The sequence below is a fragment of the Magallana gigas genome, chromosome 3 (genome assembly GCF_963853765.1).
Source record: "Magallana gigas chromosome 3, xbMagGiga1.1, whole genome shotgun sequence".
In the NCBI taxonomy this organism is placed as follows: domain Eukaryota; kingdom Metazoa; phylum Mollusca; class Bivalvia; order Ostreida; family Ostreidae; genus Magallana; species Magallana gigas.
In genome coordinates, this window is record NC_088855.1 from 33,779,587 (window position 1) to 33,800,309 (window position 20,723).

The following is a 20,723-nucleotide window of genomic DNA, read 5'->3' on the forward strand; positions in this document are numbered from 1 at the left end:
CTGTCTGATATTGGTTCTTGGATGCGTTCTAACTATTTGAAGATGAATCAAGAAAAACAAAGCTAATTGTCTTCACTCCAAAACACAAAATTAATTACTTCAAAGAACTCGCCAACAATTTTGACGGCAACAAAATTAACGTCTCATGAATTGTAAAAAATTAAGGTGTCATTTTTGATTCGGTACTGAACATGGATCACAGGTTCGAAACATTGCAAATTCATGTTACCACCAACTAAGGAACATTTGTCGCATTCGACCCTTAATATCAGAAAGCGGTAGTAAAACCCTTGTATGCTCACTTGTGACCTCTCGTGTGACTACGGCAATGCCTTACTTCACGGTGTATGTACCAGTTCCTTGTCAAGACTTCAAAGGATTCAAAACAGCCGCTAGGATTATAACGCGTACTCGGAAATATGACTACATAACACCAGTGCTGGTCAAGTTACACTGGCTTCCAATCGAGCAGCGAATTGAATACAAGCTGATCCTACAGGCTTTCAAAGCCTTACACAGAACATCGCCATTTTATATACAAGAACTGGTCCAGGTCTACAAGCCAAATAGGTCTCTGCGCTCAGAGAGCTCTATGCTCCTTGTTCAGTCGCGTGCGCGGACTAGGTCGTATGGTGACAGGCAGTTCGAAGTGGCCAGTTCTACATTGTGGAATAACCTTCCCCCAAATCTTAGATTAGAGGGAAATTTTATTAGTTTTAAAAAATTAATGAAAACTTATCTTTACAGCAAGGCTTATCCAGACTATTCTTCAGTATTTACGCATTTTAAACTTTATTTTATTGAGGACAGAGACAGCACAGCATTGAATTTTACATGTAAACAAAATTTAGTGTTATTTTAAAATTTAGTGTATTTAGGTGTATTTAAAATTTATGTTCTTCGCTTTTTTATGCCAATAACTTTTATATGTACATCGCTATAGAGTAATTTAATATATAATTATATATGGCGCTTTATGAATTTTATATAATAATAATAATGTAGAAATTGCGAAAATAATTTGACAGCAGGTTAGTTTTGATTTTTTGTTTTGGTGATATATGAATGCATTAATGTTTAAAATGTAGAAATAATAGGTCTGTTACGAAAATTCAGGGAAACTTGAGTCAAAACATTGGTCGAAGCATAGGCCGTCTTCAGTTCCGATACTAGTATTTTCACGTTTTCCAGAATCAAAATATGAGGGCTTGCGAAGAAAAGTGGATGTAGGCTATGCCTGTTCACTTCTCAAAAGAGAATAACGTTTTAAAGGGACTTGGACACGATTTGAAATCAAATATTATTTTTTATTTTTATGTTTAAAATGATTTAATTGTGCATTTTGAATGATTGACCAAATATAAATGTTAGATGTGAAGTGTCAAACAAGATACAGACATAAGGATTCATTGTTATGTAAACAAAGATCGAGTCGTATATATATTTTTACAAATAATATAAAGTAAAGAAATTACCATTTATTTGACAAAATGACTGGTGGCAAACAAGATAAATGATTCAATGTGTTCATAAATATTGTCAACAAAAGACAAAAAGAAGCGCCTTTTCATTGAAACTAATTCCAATATAACACATATTTAAACAATAACAAGACTCAAGCTTTGTTTACTAAACAAATAACTTCAAACTCTGTATTTTTCTTGTTTCTCAATATTTGACTTTAAGATTTTGAGGAAGCAATAACAATATCCATATCAACCATTCTAGACATTAAAAGTGGAAAAAATGAATTTTGAAAAGTTTGAGCTCAAATCGTGTCCAAGTCCCTTTAACCTACTTAGCAATGTTGTAAACAAAAATACATAATGGTTATTTAATTTCATTGTTTATTTCGAAAGAAAGTTCATTCCAATATGATTGTGACCCATCCTCCTTATTGTAAAGATCAACATTATAAAGAATATTTTATTATCAAATTCAATTATCCGATTGCTGAACTAACATAAACACATACATGTACCATAAGAAATGTTCATACCCAAATAATCAAACCAGGATTTATGCATTTTTAGAATCCTACACCTATACATTTGTTTCATTTTGATCAGACACTCAGGAAATAAAAAAATACGGCATTTGTCTCGCAACTGAGTGGATACGCAACAATTCTTCATTTAGAAAACATTTTTCACACAACTGAATTGATAAGACAGGAGATATTATAAAAATAAGGCATTTTTCTCACAACTGAATGGATGCACAACTTTTTAATAGAAAGCATTTTTCTCACAAATGAATGGTTTGGTAAGGTTGCATACTGAATCATTCCAAGGTTTGGATAGTGTTCTTATAAACTCCAGACAATGTTCTTCCTTTCCTCTATAATCATCATTATTTGGTTCACCAGTTTTCCAGCTTTCGAACGTTGTAAAGGGTTTTCCTGTCATTGACCAAATCCAGTTTCCCTCAACATCAGCATCTGTTCCACCAGTCCAAAACTTGGCTATTGAAACAAATAATTGAGCAATTATCAATTTCTTTGAGAATCAAATAAACTCACGGGTAAAAAAAGATTAATATCATAATTACAATACAAATATGTTAACTTCACACTTCAATTTTACAGATGTAATTAACGTATACAATTATATAATTAAGATTTTGACACATTGAAAGTGCATATCCAAACAAGCTAAGCGGAGCATCCCCCTGCGGCAGTACATATTTTTGAACATGAGTTGTACAGACACAAAACTCTTTTGTTATAAACCTGGTTTGCGTTCTATGTACCTTTTATCAGAATAAATGTGATTGGACGCTTTTATTTGGAAAGAGATTTTTTTTGGGGTCATCTCAGTCAATCTGGTGACCTATTGCCATTGTTCTTCGTCCGTCGTCGTGCGTCTGTGCGATAATAATTTTACATTTTTAACTTCTTGAAAACTACAATACCAATTATTACTATTTCTGGTGTGAAGCATCTCTATGGTAAGAGGAATTTAAATTATGAATTTATGGCTCCACAGGCGTGGCAAAATATGAAAAAAGCCAAATTTTCAAAACTCTTCCTCTCTACTTCCACACATGTGAGGAAAAAACTGAATGTATGGTAATGATGTCCCTGAAGCCTTCTACCAAAATTGTGAAATTCATGGACACTGGGTCAAGGTTTCAGTCTTTGGCCTTATAGTGAAAATGTATTAATTCTTCTTCTCTACTTTCATATATATTTGAATAAAGCTGACTCCTTTACCTAAATTCATGATCCCTGGGACAGGGCTTTAGGCCCTAAGGCGGGGCTAATTTAGCCATACAGTGAAAATGTATCGAATCTTAGAAGATCTTCTTTACTCCAACACATGTGGGGAAAAAACTGAATGCATGGTTATTATGTCTAGAACTCCTTTACCGAAATTTTGAAATGCATGGCCACAGGGGTCAGGGGCTCAGGTCGTGAGGGAGGGGGGGGGGGGCAATATTGCCATATAGTGTTAATGCACATGTTGAAAAATCTTCTCTACAAACACAGAACACGGAATAAAAACTAACTGCATATTTAGAAAAAAAATATCCTGTCATTTTTAATAACCTGCATGTAAGGCAAGGGTTATGGCTTGGTAGTGGGGGAGGAAGGAGGTAATGTATTTGTCTTATAATTTTACTCTGCTCAGGAATTTCAATGAAAGAAATGAGTTTTTTCATATGTTAAGAAAAGAAAAATAATGAAGCTGTCCATCAAAGCTATCAATAAGATATTGTGAAAGCATTTGAAAAAAGTTCAGGAAAGAGGATTATAACAGTTAATGGAGTTATCTTCCCTTGCTTCATATTTAGTAATTAATCATTAAATATAATGTAATTATTTATAAGAAGTTCTATGATCAAAATAGTTATGCAAGTTTTTTATCATTTGAAACAAAAAGAGTTTTTTAATTTTTTAAAAATAAACAAGTAGAATTGTTAATAGTAAAGTAATAAGTAGTATACAAGCCACCTTGTTTAACTTTATCTTTGAAAACATATAAATATAAAACCTTCTTAGAATGTTAACATACTTGGGAAAAATAGTTTACATGGAAGCTCTGCACATTTTCAGTAGCAGGTCACAATGTTATACGTGATAGGTCTTGTGCTTATCTATAGGATTAAGAGTCCTTTCCTAAATATTTCGGGCAGGGATCCCGGATGTGGATGTCATTGCAACATAAACTTTTCTACTTCATAATGAAACTCAATTAAATGCATTTATGAGACTCCTCCACAATTTTGTGTGTGGGCTATAGTACTCAAGTGACCGTAAAGGCCTATTGGCCTCTTGTTCCACATATCTGGAATTTCGCGTTCCAAATCTGAAAGGTCTGTTTTTACCATAAAACACGGTTTAAATGTCTTTTTTTTTAATTTAAGGTGGAATGTCCCTCTAAATATTCCCACTTTCTTTCTGATAACTCACAATTATCAAGGCATGTAGCAACAAGGGAGGCGGTATTGGTCCCCATTTTGTGCTGAAAAAGGGCGACATTTATTTAAATTCAAGTATTAAAAGACAAAATTTGAACAGAACGAATTAAACCCCGACTTTTACCGGAGGGGGGGGGGGGGGGCAAAAAGTTACAAAAGTTTCACAAAAAATTACAAGAAACTAATCATATTGATTAAATTTTTATGAGGTAATATCTATACCCCCCCCCCCCCCCCCCCACCAAATATAACATAATTATATGTACTAGAACAGTACATGAACAATACGTGTTTGATATTTTGGGCCAGATAATCTCAGATGGAATATCTCCATTTATCTCTTAATAGCTCGTTCACAAAGGTTAATGAATTATTATTAGGAAAACATACTAAGACAATTGCAAACTCTAGACTTAATCATCATCATGTGAATCTTATAACATTTCAAATATTTAAAGTTGAATCAGGTTTTTCTATTCTGAAAGATCAGATATGGGAAAACAAAATTTGAAAAAGAACAATATCATTCTTTATTCAAATAATACACCCCTCTATTAAAAGGTCGCCAATTACTGGAAGATCTTTCATTTGATCTCCTTTTTGTGCTATAATAACAAAATACTCTGGTTTACATTTTTAGCATTCTAAAACATATGGAATAATTTACTATTAGCTTATACAAAATAAAAAACAGAAAACCTTTTCTAAAAAATTAGAAACTATGGTAATTAATCATATACTGTATGTAAAACCTGCATGTAAAACCTTCAATAGTAGAGGGATATTACACCTTAACCGAGTGGATACATTTAATGGTACTCCGATAAATACAATAGAAAGATTACGCCTGTCAATTAAGTTTCAAACCTTTTCACCTGCTAACCCCCATTGGTAGCTGGTATACACACCCTGACTTCCCAAATCACTTTCAAATACTACCGACATTGCTGGTTAGACAGGATTCGTCACGCCCCAATGCACGTGGCTTAAGTATCTTCACACTGCGCACATGTCAAGTCACACCACTTTTAAAACGCTTCTCTATTTCCAAGAAAGAGTGTGCTTAATAAATCTTGAACGTGTTTCATAGCTTTGTGGTATTTTTATTAAATAAACGTTATTTTAATCGAAGTGTCTCATGAATGCTTTTTTAGATTAAGCTGATGTACTAGTATAGGAAATAAAAAAAATAAGGAAAGCATTTCAATTGATTGGAAGTACATTGGTGGAAAAATGACGTGTCTAGATGTAGATTGTTAAAAACATAACATAAATAGGTTCATTTCACACTTGGACACAATATATTAAGCTACATTTTGCTATCATTATAGTTTGGTTAATATTTTCTGACTCAACAACAAAATAAAACAGGATTTCTTGTACTTAAAACACTCAGGTGAATTTCAAAGGAAAACTAATTTGTTGCTATTCAATATGAAAGGCAAGAAAACAGTATTAACACTCATTAAAACATAAATTATAATTAATGACAACGATAGACTCATTTCAGATACCCGGACGCCTCACCTATCCGCACGATTGGACATGGGAACGAAATAGTCCGGATAAATGAGGCTTTACTATAATTATGAATTATACATGTAGTAGGAATGTATAGTTATGCTAAAACGCAGAACGGAAATCGGTACGGAACAGGAAACGTAATACTCAATCACATGAAAAGGGTACATGTTGTTTTGTTCATATTTTTTTTTAATTCATGAAACTCGCAATTTTTCATCAATTGGTTTGGCAATGAGTTTTACAAACTGATATTGCTACGACCAACAACTTTGTTTCTTAATTGCATTACAATATCTTGATCGATTTAAAGGTATGTATAATAGACCTTACGAGTGTCTTGGCCCCTAATTAAAGGAACCAGCCCCTTTTTCTTGAGTTCATTGGAAAGATCTTACGGATACTAACATTTTTTGTTCTTACACTTATCTACAATTGTTGTTCATTTTTAAGATACAAATGATTGAATATTTCAGGGGCCAGCCCTTTAGATCCTTATTGGGGACAGACATTGGTGCTTTGATTAATGGAATCGATTAGAATCATAAATGCAAACATTTTCTCTTTTACAATGCTTAACAAAATATGTCTCCTTTTCTAGATGTATTGCGTCAAAGTTTAAGTACTTTGGCCCATTAAAATCCCTAATCACGTAATAAATGGGCGTGGCAATGATTTGTTCTTATAGATATTTTTATGATCAACAACGTTGCTTCTATAATGCATTACAACATTTTTATCGTTTTTAAGTTATTTGTAATAGAGTTTACAAGTGTCTTGGCCCCTAAAAAAAGGGGCCAGCCCCTTTTTCTTGATTTTGTTGGAAAGAACTTTTGATTATCTACTACTTTTGTTATGTATGTCTTTACAAAATATCAATTGATAAAAAGATATTGATCAAAACGTGTGAAAAGTTTGAATAAATATTCGTACCCAATTTTCGTGCCCAGGCGAGCTCCAAGGAATGGCACCACTGGCGTAAAACAACACAATAGTGCACAATTTCAAACTATAGACTACCTATCCTAAAAATTTGATAGTCGTATCTCTGATAGTTTCTGAGATCAGCTCTGCACAAAATAGGTCGTAAAAATGTACAAAATGGCCAATAAATCGGTACCGGAAGTGACGACAGGAAAAATCTCAAAAATATACTAGAACTTTTTTTGTCTTCAACAAAAAGTAAGGGCTTTTCGACATCTCTTTTCCCTTTTTTGATTGTAAATGATGGTTAAATCGTATCTATTTTTTATTTAAAAATTATTCACCGCCTTGGTATAATCAGTTGCCTATTAGAAATAAAACCTTATAAATAATGCAATGTCACAAAAAGATAACTTCAGCACTTTTAAAAGTAAAGATACTTTTTTAATTTCTAAAAGAATATTTCCAAAAAAATCATAAAAAAGTAAGCATTCCTTTCTCAAAAAGAAAACGTGGTATGCCTAGCGTATTAATGTTCTACGTTCATTGAGCAAAGCGAGATAACTCTTTGTAAATCACTTTTTAAACTTTTAAAAAGTTGCAATATTCTCACCCTTAATACTCCTATAAGAAGTAAAAAAATGGCCCTACGGACCAAAATTTTTAAATTGTACTCTTTAGTCAAAACTTCAAACCGAAAAGATTTTAAAATCGGATGAAAAATAAAAAAAGATACAGCTAAAGGGTTGTTTTTAGCTTTGACCCCTCTAGATCCCTTATCTTTCAAAAGTTTTATCTCAAAACATTTTCCGGTCTAAAAATTAGGTCCCTCAATATAAATATTAAATATGAAAATATTTACTTGAAAACTGTTTGAGAAAAAGTGGCACGCGTGAATTCAGTTTAACATTAAAACACCCATAGACGATTTTTTTATCAACTTATAAAACCGGAAGTTCTCAATGGTTTCAAACAAAACTTTAAATATATGATGATTATAACAGTTTTAACATTTTCCATTCCTTATTTAAAACATTTGGTGGTTATTTCAATTTTCAGTTTTTTCATCCTTCCTTTTTTCATAGTTTAAAGTTTAATATCTCAAAAACAGCAAGAGATACAAAAAAGTTGGCGCTCACGATTTTGTATATCATACTATAAAGTATCTAAATCCAAAGTTTCTTAGTTTATAATCAGAAAATAAAATAGATACAAAGATCCTTTTAATATTTTGTTTTTTGCATGTGTAAACCGGAAGTATATAGACCAGAAGTCCAAAAAAGGACATACGGGAGAACTAAACAATTGCTAAAAGAATCTAACATTAAATTTCTATTTTTCTGTTCCGTTTTCAAAAAATCCATGACGAAACTTTGTCGAGAAGAATAATAATAATAAAACAGAACGAAAACAATAGGTCTTTTCGACCGAAAGTCGAAAAGCCCTAATTAAGTTTACATCAAGTCCCACCTTTTGTGAAAAAATAGTTGAAATCGGTTGAACAGTTTTCGAGAAATCTCGTGCACAAAATTTGGGGAAAAAAATAATAAAAAACAGTACGAAAACTATAAGGTCTTCCGTTTCCAACGGAAGACCTTAATAAAAAAAATATTTTTTTAAATTTTATGGCACGGTAAAAAATACAAAGGATTTGAATACCCCACCTTAAATGTGTCACGTGACATCCATCTCGGTCTATCAACAACAATGGCGACGACGAGAAAGATAGGTACATGTATACCGTTAGGTTTGACAGATTTGGCAATGAAAGAAAAAAGAGACAAACTGACAAGGATAGGAACAATGGGAAGATTGTCATCGGAGACCTTGTACATTGATGAAATAGGAATTAAATTAGAGCCGAGTTAAACTTAAGTTTCCATCATGAAGTTAAAAGGGGTTTTGCTAGCCAGGTTCGTGCTCCATGTGTTCTATTTCTTTACTTCATAAGTTATAAACCACAAGTGGATTTTCGTTTAAAGGAATTTTTGAATAAAGAATTAATAAACACTCTCAGTACATGCATCCCTTAGGTAGAGGGGGCGTTTTCTCAGTTCAGGGGTTCCTACTGCAGGGCATGGCCGAAATGATCATATAGTGTTAATTATATCATGTAATAGTATATAATGTCTAAAAATACGTCTTGTAACACTGAATAGAAACTGACTGCATATGAAGGACGACCAAAATGCCAAATTTTATAACACCTAAGGTAGGTGTTCTGTCTTGTGGAAGAATATTATGATTAAAATCTTTTTGTTCTGTTGAAGAATGTAATGAAATAGATTAATGCATATTTAGAAAAGCTAGTGAAGCTGTCTGTCAAAGTTTCGATATCATGACAACCAAAGCAGTTTTTGTAGTTTCGTTCAAATTCATGGCACCAGGATCAGGGGCTTGAGTTGGGTTCAAATGATTCTATAGTGAAAACATTAATTGTTTAAAAATCTTCTCTGTTCCAGCATATTAAGCAGATGAGCTAAGTACATAGTTATGATGAGAAAGAATGTCTCTTCCAAAATTGTGAATTTCATGGCCCCAGGGTCAGGGGTTCTGGTGTTAGGACAGGGGTCTAATGATTATGTATAAAGAAAATACATTAATTCATATCACCTTTGCTCCTAGATATTTCGCATATGAACTAAGTACAAAGTTATGACCAGAAAGAATGCCTCTTCCAAAATTTTGAATTTATGGTCCCTTGGTGAGGGGTTCTTGTGTTAGGGTGCGGCTTTAATGATTATATAGAGAAATGCATTAACTATTTGAAAATCGTCTCCTTTGCTCGTGAATTTTAAGCAAATGAACTATAAGTACATAGTAATGAATAGGAAGAATTCGTCTTAAAAAATTGTGAAGGTCATGGCAGCTGGGTCAGGGGTTCTGGTGTTAGAAAAGGGCTCTAAATGAATGCAATGTTACATGATTAAAAGATGTAGGCAGATGAAATAAGTTACATATAGGCTTTAGATTCATTTAGTGCAGCTATCTAGTTAGAAAATATTTTCATCTCATAATAATACTGTAATTGAGGGAAAGCTGAATTAAGATTTCAACAACATTACAAAAACATACGATTGTCATCTGACGTCCTCAGTAAATTATTTCTTATAAACTCATTTTCCTCCGCCGTTTCGATTTCCACCAATTTGGAACCATATCGTATGCAGTGCATCTGAAATTATTGCTACATAGATTGCTTAGCTGGTAATATACGTTTGCTATGATGTTATATAATTAGCCAATAAAGTAGCTTTACAGCCATGCAAATTAACTTACAGCGGCATCTTCGTGCATCTTCTTTTCTTTCACTACCAAGTAACAGGATGTTCCAAAACTAGTCCAATGTGGTGGACAAGAATGTTGTTTTGGGAACCGTGCTACAATAGTGGAATAAGATTAATGTTATTGATCGGTTGATATAAAATTTCATTCATTCTAAACATTTCATTGTAACTTATCGAAGTTTTTACAACCAATTATATTTCATTATGGATTTGAATGCAGATTCCATTTATTCTAAGACATTTTGCCATTAAACTACAAAATGCCTGTACCAGACAAACTGCTTACTTCTTTGATATTTCAACACATGTGAATTGATGATTTACTTGAATTTTACCTGTCAGTTAATTATTGTAAAATAAATTAAAAACATACTCTTATTTACGATAAACCGGCCCCGAAATAGCAATCAAAGTACTGAAAAGTGCTAACCCAGCTTCTGTATGTATATAACAGATATGTGTATATAACATTTTGTATTCGCACTATATTTCCTCATCACTGCGTGGCAGCACTAGCAATGATGTATGTAAACCCCATACATTATAATCACAATAGCCCATACATTACATTCACAATAGCCCGTGCAGTTATGTGCACAAACTCCTGAAAATTGTTCCCTACTCAGTTTAAATGATGTAAACTTCTGCTCATAGGGGGCGGTTATTCCATGCAGCGGAGGTAGAAGTCTAACGATAATAAAGCGCTGAGCTATGCATAGTGCTTTAAAAATGAGAATGAGGTGGTGGACACGCTTTCGTGGATCATTAGGAGTTTTGTTCAAAATATTCACTTTCTATGAATAATGTTGAATGATAACGTAAAGAGTAAACACAGGATGATTCTCTGCCATTCAGTCAACTGAAATGTGACTGAATGATTACTGAAAGGTGACTGTATGGTATAGCTATGCCATTCAGTCACCTTTCCAGACCATTCACTTAACATTCAGTTGACTGAATGGCAGAGCTTCATCCTGTGAAATTTATTTATTTGAAACTTATTTATGGTATGCATAGCAATTGAGATTTTACAGATGTTCAATAAATAAAATTGCTATCTATTTGCATACCTTAAACCAAAGTTGTAAACCTGGATGACAACTTTGTTTTAGATATGCAAATAGTTATTCCATAGTATCTACCCGATGATTACATGTAACTCACTCTACACTATCGGCCATGTCGTGAATTAATCAACCTGCGTTTTTTAAGCCCCTGCGTACACGTTTAAAAAATATTACATAATTTTGTATATTAATACCACGACAGGTTGGTAATAAAACTTATGAATTAAGTTGTGAACCGTGAACAAATTGTAAGAACGTCTATATGAATAAATGATGTATGCATAAAACGAGGAAGTTGAATTCTGGGATTAGGTTTATTTGACAGTCTTCTATATGAAATTCTTATTTGGGACAATGATAAAATTTTGACCTAAAGATCAAAATTTAGAAAAAAAGACGATGCATTACACACCCACGCCCTGGTTTGAAATAAAGCATTAAAAAATGTAATTTCTTCCAGTCATCTGCAACAAAAGGAACAAGGGCACCGCAAAGCGGAGCATCCCCTCGCGAAATGAAAATATTGTGCGGGGAAATGGATTATTTAGAAATAAACATGTAATTGAAGAGACCAAATATTGAACTTGTTAAAAACCATTTGAATTAAAATATTTTGTTTATTCCTATACCCATGCACGCTCTGTATGTATCCACGGGGGATGGGTGCATTTAAGTGGTTGTACAATTGCTCCCATTACTAGGGAGAACACACCACAAACGTGTTAAATTTTAGTAATGTAGTTTAATAAATTATCTTTATCCAGTGACATACAATTATACATGTAGACAATTAGTGTAGCCAAATTTAAGTTTCATATTGAAAAGGAAACGTAGCTAAGATCTTGCGATTTATAGTCTGCTCTATGAGAAAATTCGAGTTAACCGGGAATTTCAAAAAGAGTAACACACATATACATGTATTTATCTTCAGCGATTAACATGAAATGAATTCCCGATTAATCATGTTGACGATATTTGTCAAAGTCTCTTCTGAATTATGAACCAGTTCTTCTCTAAGTAATTCGTTAAATATAACTCGAAATTCGGCTCAGACGGCTGATTGTTTCGATTAAAATAGGGTGAACTTTATCTCCTGCTTGCTTCGGTTTTTCACTTTTGACATCCTTTCAACTCCCATTTTCTCAAAAATGATTGCTTCTTACTTTTACAGGGCTTACATCCAACAAAATATCAAGTTGTTGATTTGAAATGTTTACCTTCACGAACCGGAAGTCGTACATAAAATTTCTTAGTTGTAATTTTAACGATATCTTCGAAAAATATATAAAGGAATTCCTTGAAAATAAATAAGGTTTGTCCTTTAAACATGCTTATAAAGTGTACGAAGTTTGATACACATGCATGCGAGGGTTTTCTTTAAATTTTGCCAAAAATGCGGAAATGGACACACATACATATATACATACATACATACACAGATACATACATACATACATAGATACACCCACACGCACAGCAGCGATGCTATATCCCGCTCGCCACAAGTTGCGCGAGGGGATAATAAAGGAAAGGAATTATATGTATATACAAGACTTTGACCCGTGCGTGCACGGGATGACATTGCATATGATATCTGACAATTACTAAATAGATACATCGACACACCCTATTGTTGACATTTACATAACAAAGCTATAAGGCTACAATAATCTTATTAATTTCACGACACTCTGCTAAGTAGAATAATCTAACTGTGTCTCGGGACAGGCCTTCACCACAGTTAGAATGCCTCCCATATATCCGTAATGTAGTAGAAAATTGTAGAATCGCTGCGAAACGAATTTTGGAGAAAATTAATGAAATTGCATTGAAAATAAGAGTCAAATTATTTAAAACATACCATTTTGAGGCTGTTTATACCTTTCATCTAAAAATTTAATTCATATTTTTGAAGAATTCAACACTTTTCAGGCACGTAGCATCGGGGGGGGGGGGGGGGGGGCACTTTTTACGCAGCAAAGATTTTCCTTAAATTTACATACAACACATTTAATTAACATGGTGTTGCCCCCCCCCCCCCCCCCCCACTTTTATGGGACCATGTGAAAAATTGAATTGAGAATAAGGATATAATCAGTGAAATTGAAGTTGTCAAGATTTTTTGGGGATGAGTCTGCCCCCTTTCAAAAACGATGCTACGTGCCTGCTTTTCACCAACGCTTCTTACTCGCTTCAAATTTACACACCAGCAAATTTCAAATGTAAATTTACACGCATTTGTATTATCGTTTCTGAGTTTATCCATTAAAATGTGATATTATGGAAACATAAGAGCCTATCGTGATTTAGCGTGAATGTGATGTGCATGCACAAAATTGTAAATCCAAAAAATCCAGACGATATTCGGACCTTTTTGAGGAATTTTCGCTGATAATTAATTAGCGAAGTTTGATTGAAAAAAACCCCCCAGAAACAAATCGGTAATCTTCAAGTACCAATAATGTTTAAAGGGGGGGGGGGGGGGGGCAAGAGTCGGGAGAATTTTGGATTAAATATAACCTAACTCAAGGTGCCCAAAATTGTAAACGTTTGTTAAAAAGAGACCTGCAGGTCACTTAATGGTCGACCTATGATATATATATATATATATATAATGCATTGTTTCTTTTTAATGGCCTCCTTGAAATAGTTATAGAGTTATTGCCCCTACTGTATAAAATGCTTGTTAGTGCTACTTTTCTCATACTGTTAGGAATAGAGACTTGAAACTTTGACCATTGTTTTTAGTTGACTTCAAGAATCTTTCATTCTATTCATACCAAAAGGATCCGGTGTATCCTGTAAGCAGTTATTGCCCCTGGAAGTTGTTTTTTTTTTAATTTTATTTAAAACATGTACAACATTTGAACCATACATTGTAAAGACATTGGCCACTTGAAAATGGAAAGTTGATCTTGGCCAATTAAAATGACATAAAGGTCAAACATCAAGGTCAATTTAAATAAGAAACCATACTAAATCTTATCATAATATTTTTTCATTAAGTAATGCAAAGAACGACTTTCATGAATTTTATCGAAACAAATTTTTTTTAAACATTAAAATAATAAGGTTGAAATATTTAATTGTTTAAGAACAATTACTGCACTAGTCCTGTATTTTTGTCGGGACAGGTGTTTGTTATCAGATAAATAAAAACAATTTTTGCTTTATGTAATTGGCAATTAAAAGTTTTGGCACAAAAGGAGCCTTTGTCTGATAACTCACAGAACTTACAAAGCAATTGCCCTTTGTAAAGAAAATGCTTGTTATCGCTACTTATCTGAAACGATAAGCGACAAAGACTTGGAACTTCTCCCAAAGTCTAAAGTCTAAAGATGGTTCTTCAATTTATAACAAAAGGATCGTAGGCCATCATTTAGGAGTAATTGCCCCTGGAGGTACTTAAATTATAAAAAAACAACACTTGTTTAAATTAATCGTAAGACGACTTAGTACCACATGGGATGTAAGCATTTACCTTTGCCCATCAAAATAACATAAAGGTCAAAGATCATGGTTATTTAGAAATATGTGTATTAATGAGATTTTATATCTCTTTTGTTTACAATGGTATAAAAAACTTTTCAATGAATGTCATAGGACTTATGACATTTCAAAACATAACCCTTTCCTGAAATATTTATTGAGTTATTGCCCATTTTGTACGAAATGGTTGTTATCGATATTCCTTTTAAACTGTTAGAGATTGATACTTAAATCATTTACCAATGTCTTTAGTTCACTGAAAGGGAAGTATTTATATTTCAATAAAAACACTTCAAACTTTTTTACTATTCTTCTTAGAGACGTTGGACCACTTGGGATGTGTGTCCACCTTGGCGTAATAACATAACAAAGGTCAAAGGTCAATTTTTTTCCGAAAATCAACGTAATAATGAGGTTTCATCTTTTTCGTTTACGATTATATAAAAAAAAGTTTTCATTGGATATCATAGAACTTCTTATGACATTTCAAAATATAGCCCTTCAACAAGTTCTTTTTTGAGCTGGTTCATTTCATCTTGATTTTGAAGGACTGTCTTAGCCAAGTCGGTCTCTTTATTATTGAAAAAAATAAATTGCAATTTCTTTTAAAATAAGATATAAAATCATAGGGGCAGTAACTTTATACACAGCAATTTATGCTTTTGTTCGTAGTTCCATATTTCTGATGAATATTTGAATAATTTGAATTTAATGATTAAAACATGTTACTATTTAACTAAACGAATTTGTAAAAGTTTTAAATTTTTAACATACCCTTGATGGCAACAAGTTCTCTTTTGAGCTGGTATATTTCATCTTGATTTCGAAGGACTGTCTTAGCCAAGTCGGTCTCTTTATCTTTGAAAAAGATTAATTGCAATTTCTTTTAAAATAAGATATATAATCACAGGGGCAGTAACTTTATACACATACTAGTAGTAATTTATGCGTTTGTTCCAAGTTCCTTATTTCTGATGAATATTCTAATAATTGGAATTCCCTCATTAATAACTATTTAACTAAACGAAGAACTGCGAACGCTAAAGCCCGTTTCCCGCCTACATTTTACATCCAAATATTTCGGATTCTGCCAGATATTCAAAAACTAAGTTTTCTACTAAAATGTATAATCAAATCCTAATCAATTTATATCAAAATAAAATTTGTTATCAAATTATTTATTTTTAAACAAAAGTTTTGCTAACGCGGGGTCTTAAATTTTTTTTCATTGAAATCGGTCTCTATGAGTGAGGGAAATATAATTAATGGGCCAATATCTGCATAAAAACTTAATAATAACATATTTACGATATATATTCAAGTAAAATTTCATTTTATTTAATATCTATTAATTATTTTTCGAAAATTTACAAAGCAAAATTCTTTTTTGGAATGTGTTTCGGTCTGTAGACGTATGCCCCCCCCCCCTTCCCCCGTTAAACAACAAACCCTTTGATAAAAATATGCTAAATAAAAATAAATAAAACCCCTGAAAAGGAATTTTTGTGTCACGGGGTGGGGGGGGGGGATGTTTTTAAAAATATTTCTGTTTTCCGTTATTTTCTATTATAAAATGAGCTATTTAACCAAAAATACAAATTTATCTCTGTTTGTTTGACAAAAACATTTATATTGATATTATCATATTATATTTAATGAAAATATACATAAATGTTAACATTATTAGTTAACATTATTATAAAAAAAATAACTTTAATTAGACAACTTTAAAAAAATGACTTTTAGTTAGGCGGCTAGACAATGCTATCGTTCGCAGTCCTTTGTAAAAGTTTTCATTTTTTAACATACCCTTGATGGCAATAAGTTCTCTTCTGAGCTGGTTTTGAATTCGAAGGACTTCGTCATCATCTGCAATCTCTCTAGAGTATAACTGTTGAGAAACTGCTAAACCAAGAGCGGCCAAGAGAGTTACACCAATATAACGGTTCCTCATCTTATTGATTATAATTAGACTGTATATATATGGTAAACGTGAAACTTGTTAAGTTTCAATTCAGTTTACAATACACAAGAGAAAGGTAGTTATAAGCAAATAGGAACTAAGTTTAGATTCAAGTGAACATTTCCTGTTTGCGGAAGGAAATCTGTTCTTTTCGTTTTTCCCATTTTGTTAATCCCGAATAAAATAACTTGTATTTTGTACAAGGCCTATGGACTTTAATTATGTATATATTATTTCATAACTTTTATACCGTGGAAGTTCATTTCATTTACTCCTCGAAGGCTGAACGAATTTGGAAACTTGTTAAATTGAATTGTTACAATTTTCCTCAAATAATTTTTTTCATGCAGATTTGGAATCGTTGTTAGAATGATTTACTTTAAAAAAAAATACAATTCAATACTTTTTATTTTACTGATTTCTTTCCCAAGTCAATAGTCTTGAACAAAGTGTATAGTATAATGTAGTAAACGATTGAGAAACGTGGGAGTAATATTGTTTATAGTATCCTATTGTTATATTACAAGTTTTCGAGTTTTATCTCACCTGTATGTCTCGTATTTTTTTATCATGCATGTTGAAGAATAATATTTTCGTAGAAGGCAAGTTGAACTAAGGGGTGTACTCGGAGGTACATGTCATTGTTAGTTATATATACATGGTTTTTAATTAAAGAATTACAAATATATACATATATATATATATATCAATGCATTAATCACAGTTTTACCATTTAGTGCAATATACCTACCTTAGTTTTTAAAGGGGCATGGTCACGATTTTGGTCAAGAATTATTTTTCCGATTTTAATATTTACATTGCTTCAGTAAGGTATTTTAATAGGTAACCATAATTTGAGTGTCATTTTTTTTTTTACAAGTTATTATTATAAGAAAGTTAGAAGTTTTGAAATCATTTGCAATGTAAACAAAACTTTTATTTGCATTTTGAATGTTAAAGCGAAAATTCCAGTTTTAGATCTAAAATATGGAGCTCAAAAATCCAGACATGTAAACTTGTAAATCCGAATATGCGATCGTGTTGGTGTGTGAGCCTGATTATGAATGTGTAGTTCTGATCGTGTAACCTATAATACTCGGGCATAAACACATGTAAGATTTGACTCGGTTCCTTCGCATGATGCACATTTTGCAGCTTTATTGTTTTCATTAGTTAATTAAACCTTCAACTTTGCACACTTTCAATCGGTAGTTTCTGCATTTGTATCTTCAGGCTCGGCAATAGCACATCTTACATGATACAAATTGACAAATGTAAAGTCTACAAGTTTGTCGATGAGCCATTTTGACCTGACCTTATATGACAACTGCCTTGCTGCGGTAAAAGGCATGCCGTAATCGTCGGAATGGACGAAAAATAAACTTAATATTCTGCTGAACTGTTGCAAGAAGCTTTTAATGTTTGAGGTATGATTAAAACTGGACCAAACAGGAAGATACGGAGCTTATTGAGGCCAGCTTAGCAGAAACAATAATTTCTTTTGAATTTAAACGCAATAACTATATACTGCATTTAATTGCAATCTTTTGCGTTATATCGCAATAAGTTTTGCGTTTAAACGCAAAAGATTGCGATTATACGCAATACCTATTGCGTTTAAACGCAAAGAACATTGCGTTTTAAGGCAAAGGTTTGCGTTTAAACGCAAAGTTTTGCATCTTAGAAATGCCTGATGCTTTCAAGATATGACAGCTTACTATTTCATTAACCCAAGTTAATCCAAGTGAAAACCAGAAATTGATTCTTTGTGATGTTTCAAGTGTTGCCATCAAATCAAGGACTTGGTACGTATACTAAGTGTATATATAAGCAAATAAATTGATTGTGATATAACGCAAAAATCATTGCATTTAATCGCAAAAGTATAATTGCGTTTAATCGCAAAAACTTTTGCGTTTATTCGCAAAATATATTGCGTTTAAACGCAATAATAGCTTTTTGTTTAAACGCATTATTTTTTGCGTTTAAGCGCAATAATTTTGCGATTAAACGCAATACTTTGCGTTTAAACGCAATCTACTTTGCGTTTAATCGCATAACTTTTTGAGTTTTATCGCAATCTTTTGCATTTAAACGCAAACTACATAGCAAAAAAAAGCAAAAGATTGCATTTAAACGCAATAACTATTTCGATTTAACGCAATATAAATTAATTTATTTGCTGAACTGGCCTCAATAAGCTTCCGTAGGTAGAGGTTCATGTATATAAAAATCGTTGCCGATGTGACAAATGCGCTAATTTCTGTAATATAATTCTCATGGTATTGTACGATGAAAGGTTAAAAAGAAATGCCTAATATCTTATTTCTCTGAAATAATTTGACATATATTTTAAACTGGAATATAAGTTAATGCGTACTCTTTTCTAGAAATGAGACGGATCAAGAATTTTCCGAAGTGGGTAAATATATTTTGAGCGGCATGGGGTTCAGATACCGCCATGAGGTCCCATGTAGCTCTATTGCTACATGAATATAGAATTTTGAGAGAATTTTAAACCGAGTTTACCGATTATTGAAATAGTGAAAATGGCGGGCGGGCGAGTGCCTGCCAAAAAGGTATCCTTATTGTACCGATAACTCCTCGTACAGTTTTCAAGATAGGAAGTTGTTCTCTTGCAGATCAATTATATATATATCAGAGGTATGCAAATCGCTTTTGATTTCTGATAATTTATGGAAAAAAATGTATATAGAATACCCCATTTCTTTGGAAATGTAGTACTGTAAACGTACTACATTTTGCTGTGTACTCTATTTAGCGCTTTTGACGGAATGTGGCTACCGCTAAATCAAGTACATCGCTAAATGCCATTCATATATGCACAAGAAAAGTTAAATTCAGGAATATGCTACATTGTAATTCAAATATACGCCAACTTGTTCAAAAACTAATTTCCGCCAAATATCGTACACGCCAAATATAATACGTTTACAGTATACGTATATCAATTCAGGATTGACAAATGCATTATGGATACTGTTCACAGAAAAGAAAACCCGGTTTGCTGTCAATGTTTTTCTCTTGTTTTTTTTTTGAAACGGGGTGGGTCAGATGAATTTGATCGTATATAAACTGGTAGAGTTTTAAGCATAAAATATTTTAAAAAATATACTGTATTGACTTTAATTTTACAAAATTAAGTAGCTGCTTTATGGTCAACAGTACCTGTTCACAAGTGGTTTTAAGCTGTATAATAATAGCTTTACAGAAAATTGTTATCAACAAACTTCACAAAGTGAGTCTGTATTGAACCGACATTCAGGACGTCATACTCATATCTCGTAATAATTGCTGAAATAAAAAAATGTTAATTTTCACATGCATGATAGGGTTTTTTCCCAATATATTGCCGACAATGCAAAATGAAATATTTTTAAAAATAATTTATTCACATTTTAATTTCACGACAGTTACATGTACCTTATCTATATATGGACCCCGTGTAATTTTTCGCAGGGGAGGGTGGGGTTAAGGGTTCTTGTCCCAACTTTGTGGTGGCGATTAGGAGGCCTTTGGAGATACAATGTATTTTTCTTAATTCAGCCGAGCTCTGTACTTAAACAATTTGTTGCATGCACTATATAAAATGTGTGTATATCTATAATATACAAGTATATTCAAACAAAGTCATTTTATGTCATTTTTTCAGTTCTAAGAAGATATCTGAAGCCGATCAAATTCTTCACTCGCATCTTTTATACATTTTCTTGATAAAATGTACACCAATCTCATAATTTGTTTTTCCGAAAAATAATACTTTCTAAGAAATGTTGTTATCCAGATATAATATGACTATTGGTCTACCTAATATATTTTTTATTATCTATTCCGTCCCTATTCTGGCGATTATGGCATGCCTTAACCTGCAGCTAGCCTTTTTCTATCGGTGACGTTACTGTTTCCATATATGGTCATGTCAAAATTCGACAAACTTGTAGACTTTACATTTGTCGATTTGTAACATGTCAACCGTGATATTTCAGATAACGGAAATACCAATGCAGAGACTACAGATGGAAAGTGTGT

The 20,723-nt window shown here is 32.6% G+C and overlaps 1 protein-coding gene across 2 annotated transcripts; it reads right to left on the bottom strand.

The window, feature by feature from the left end:
- Window positions 1-1,827: 1,827 nt before the first annotated feature.
- On the bottom strand, window positions 1,828-16,780 carry LOC117692746 (galactose-specific lectin nattectin-like). 2 transcript variants are annotated; one of them, XM_066079378.1, is made up of 5 exons: window positions 16,520-16,780; window positions 15,485-15,568; window positions 10,147-10,247; window positions 9,943-10,042; window positions 1,828-2,464 (listed from the first exon to the last, which is right to left on the bottom strand). In XM_066079378.1, exons 1-5 carry the CDS (start codon window positions 16,662-16,664, stop codon window positions 2,229-2,231), a joined length of 666 nt encoding a protein of 221 aa, XP_065935450.1. In that variant the 5' UTR covers window positions 16,665-16,780; the 3' UTR covers window positions 1,828-2,228. The 2 variants fall into 2 exon arrangements, with proteins under 2 accessions (XP_065935450.1, XP_065935451.1); XM_066079379.1 differs by lacking the exon at window positions 9,943-10,042 and having other exon boundaries at window positions 2,328-2,464; window positions 16,520-16,776.
- Window positions 16,781-20,723: the final 3,943 nt, after the last annotated feature.

What these genes read in the sequence shown, in the direction of transcription:
- LOC117692746 (XM_066079378.1), bottom strand. Translation starts at nt 16,664, where the DNA reads ATGAGGAACCGTTATATTGGTGTAACTCTCTTGGCCGCTCTTGGTTTA. An exon ending in AGAACTTATTGCCATCAAGG is followed by an intron (nt 15,569 to 16,519) that starts GTATGTTAAAAA and finishes TCTTTTTCAAAG; the next exon opens with ATAAAGAGACCGACTTGGCT. An exon ending in AGAACTTGTTGCCATCAAGG is followed by an intron (nt 10,248 to 15,484) that starts GTATGTTAAAAA and finishes CCACTATTGTAG; the next exon opens with CACGGTTCCCAAAACAACAT.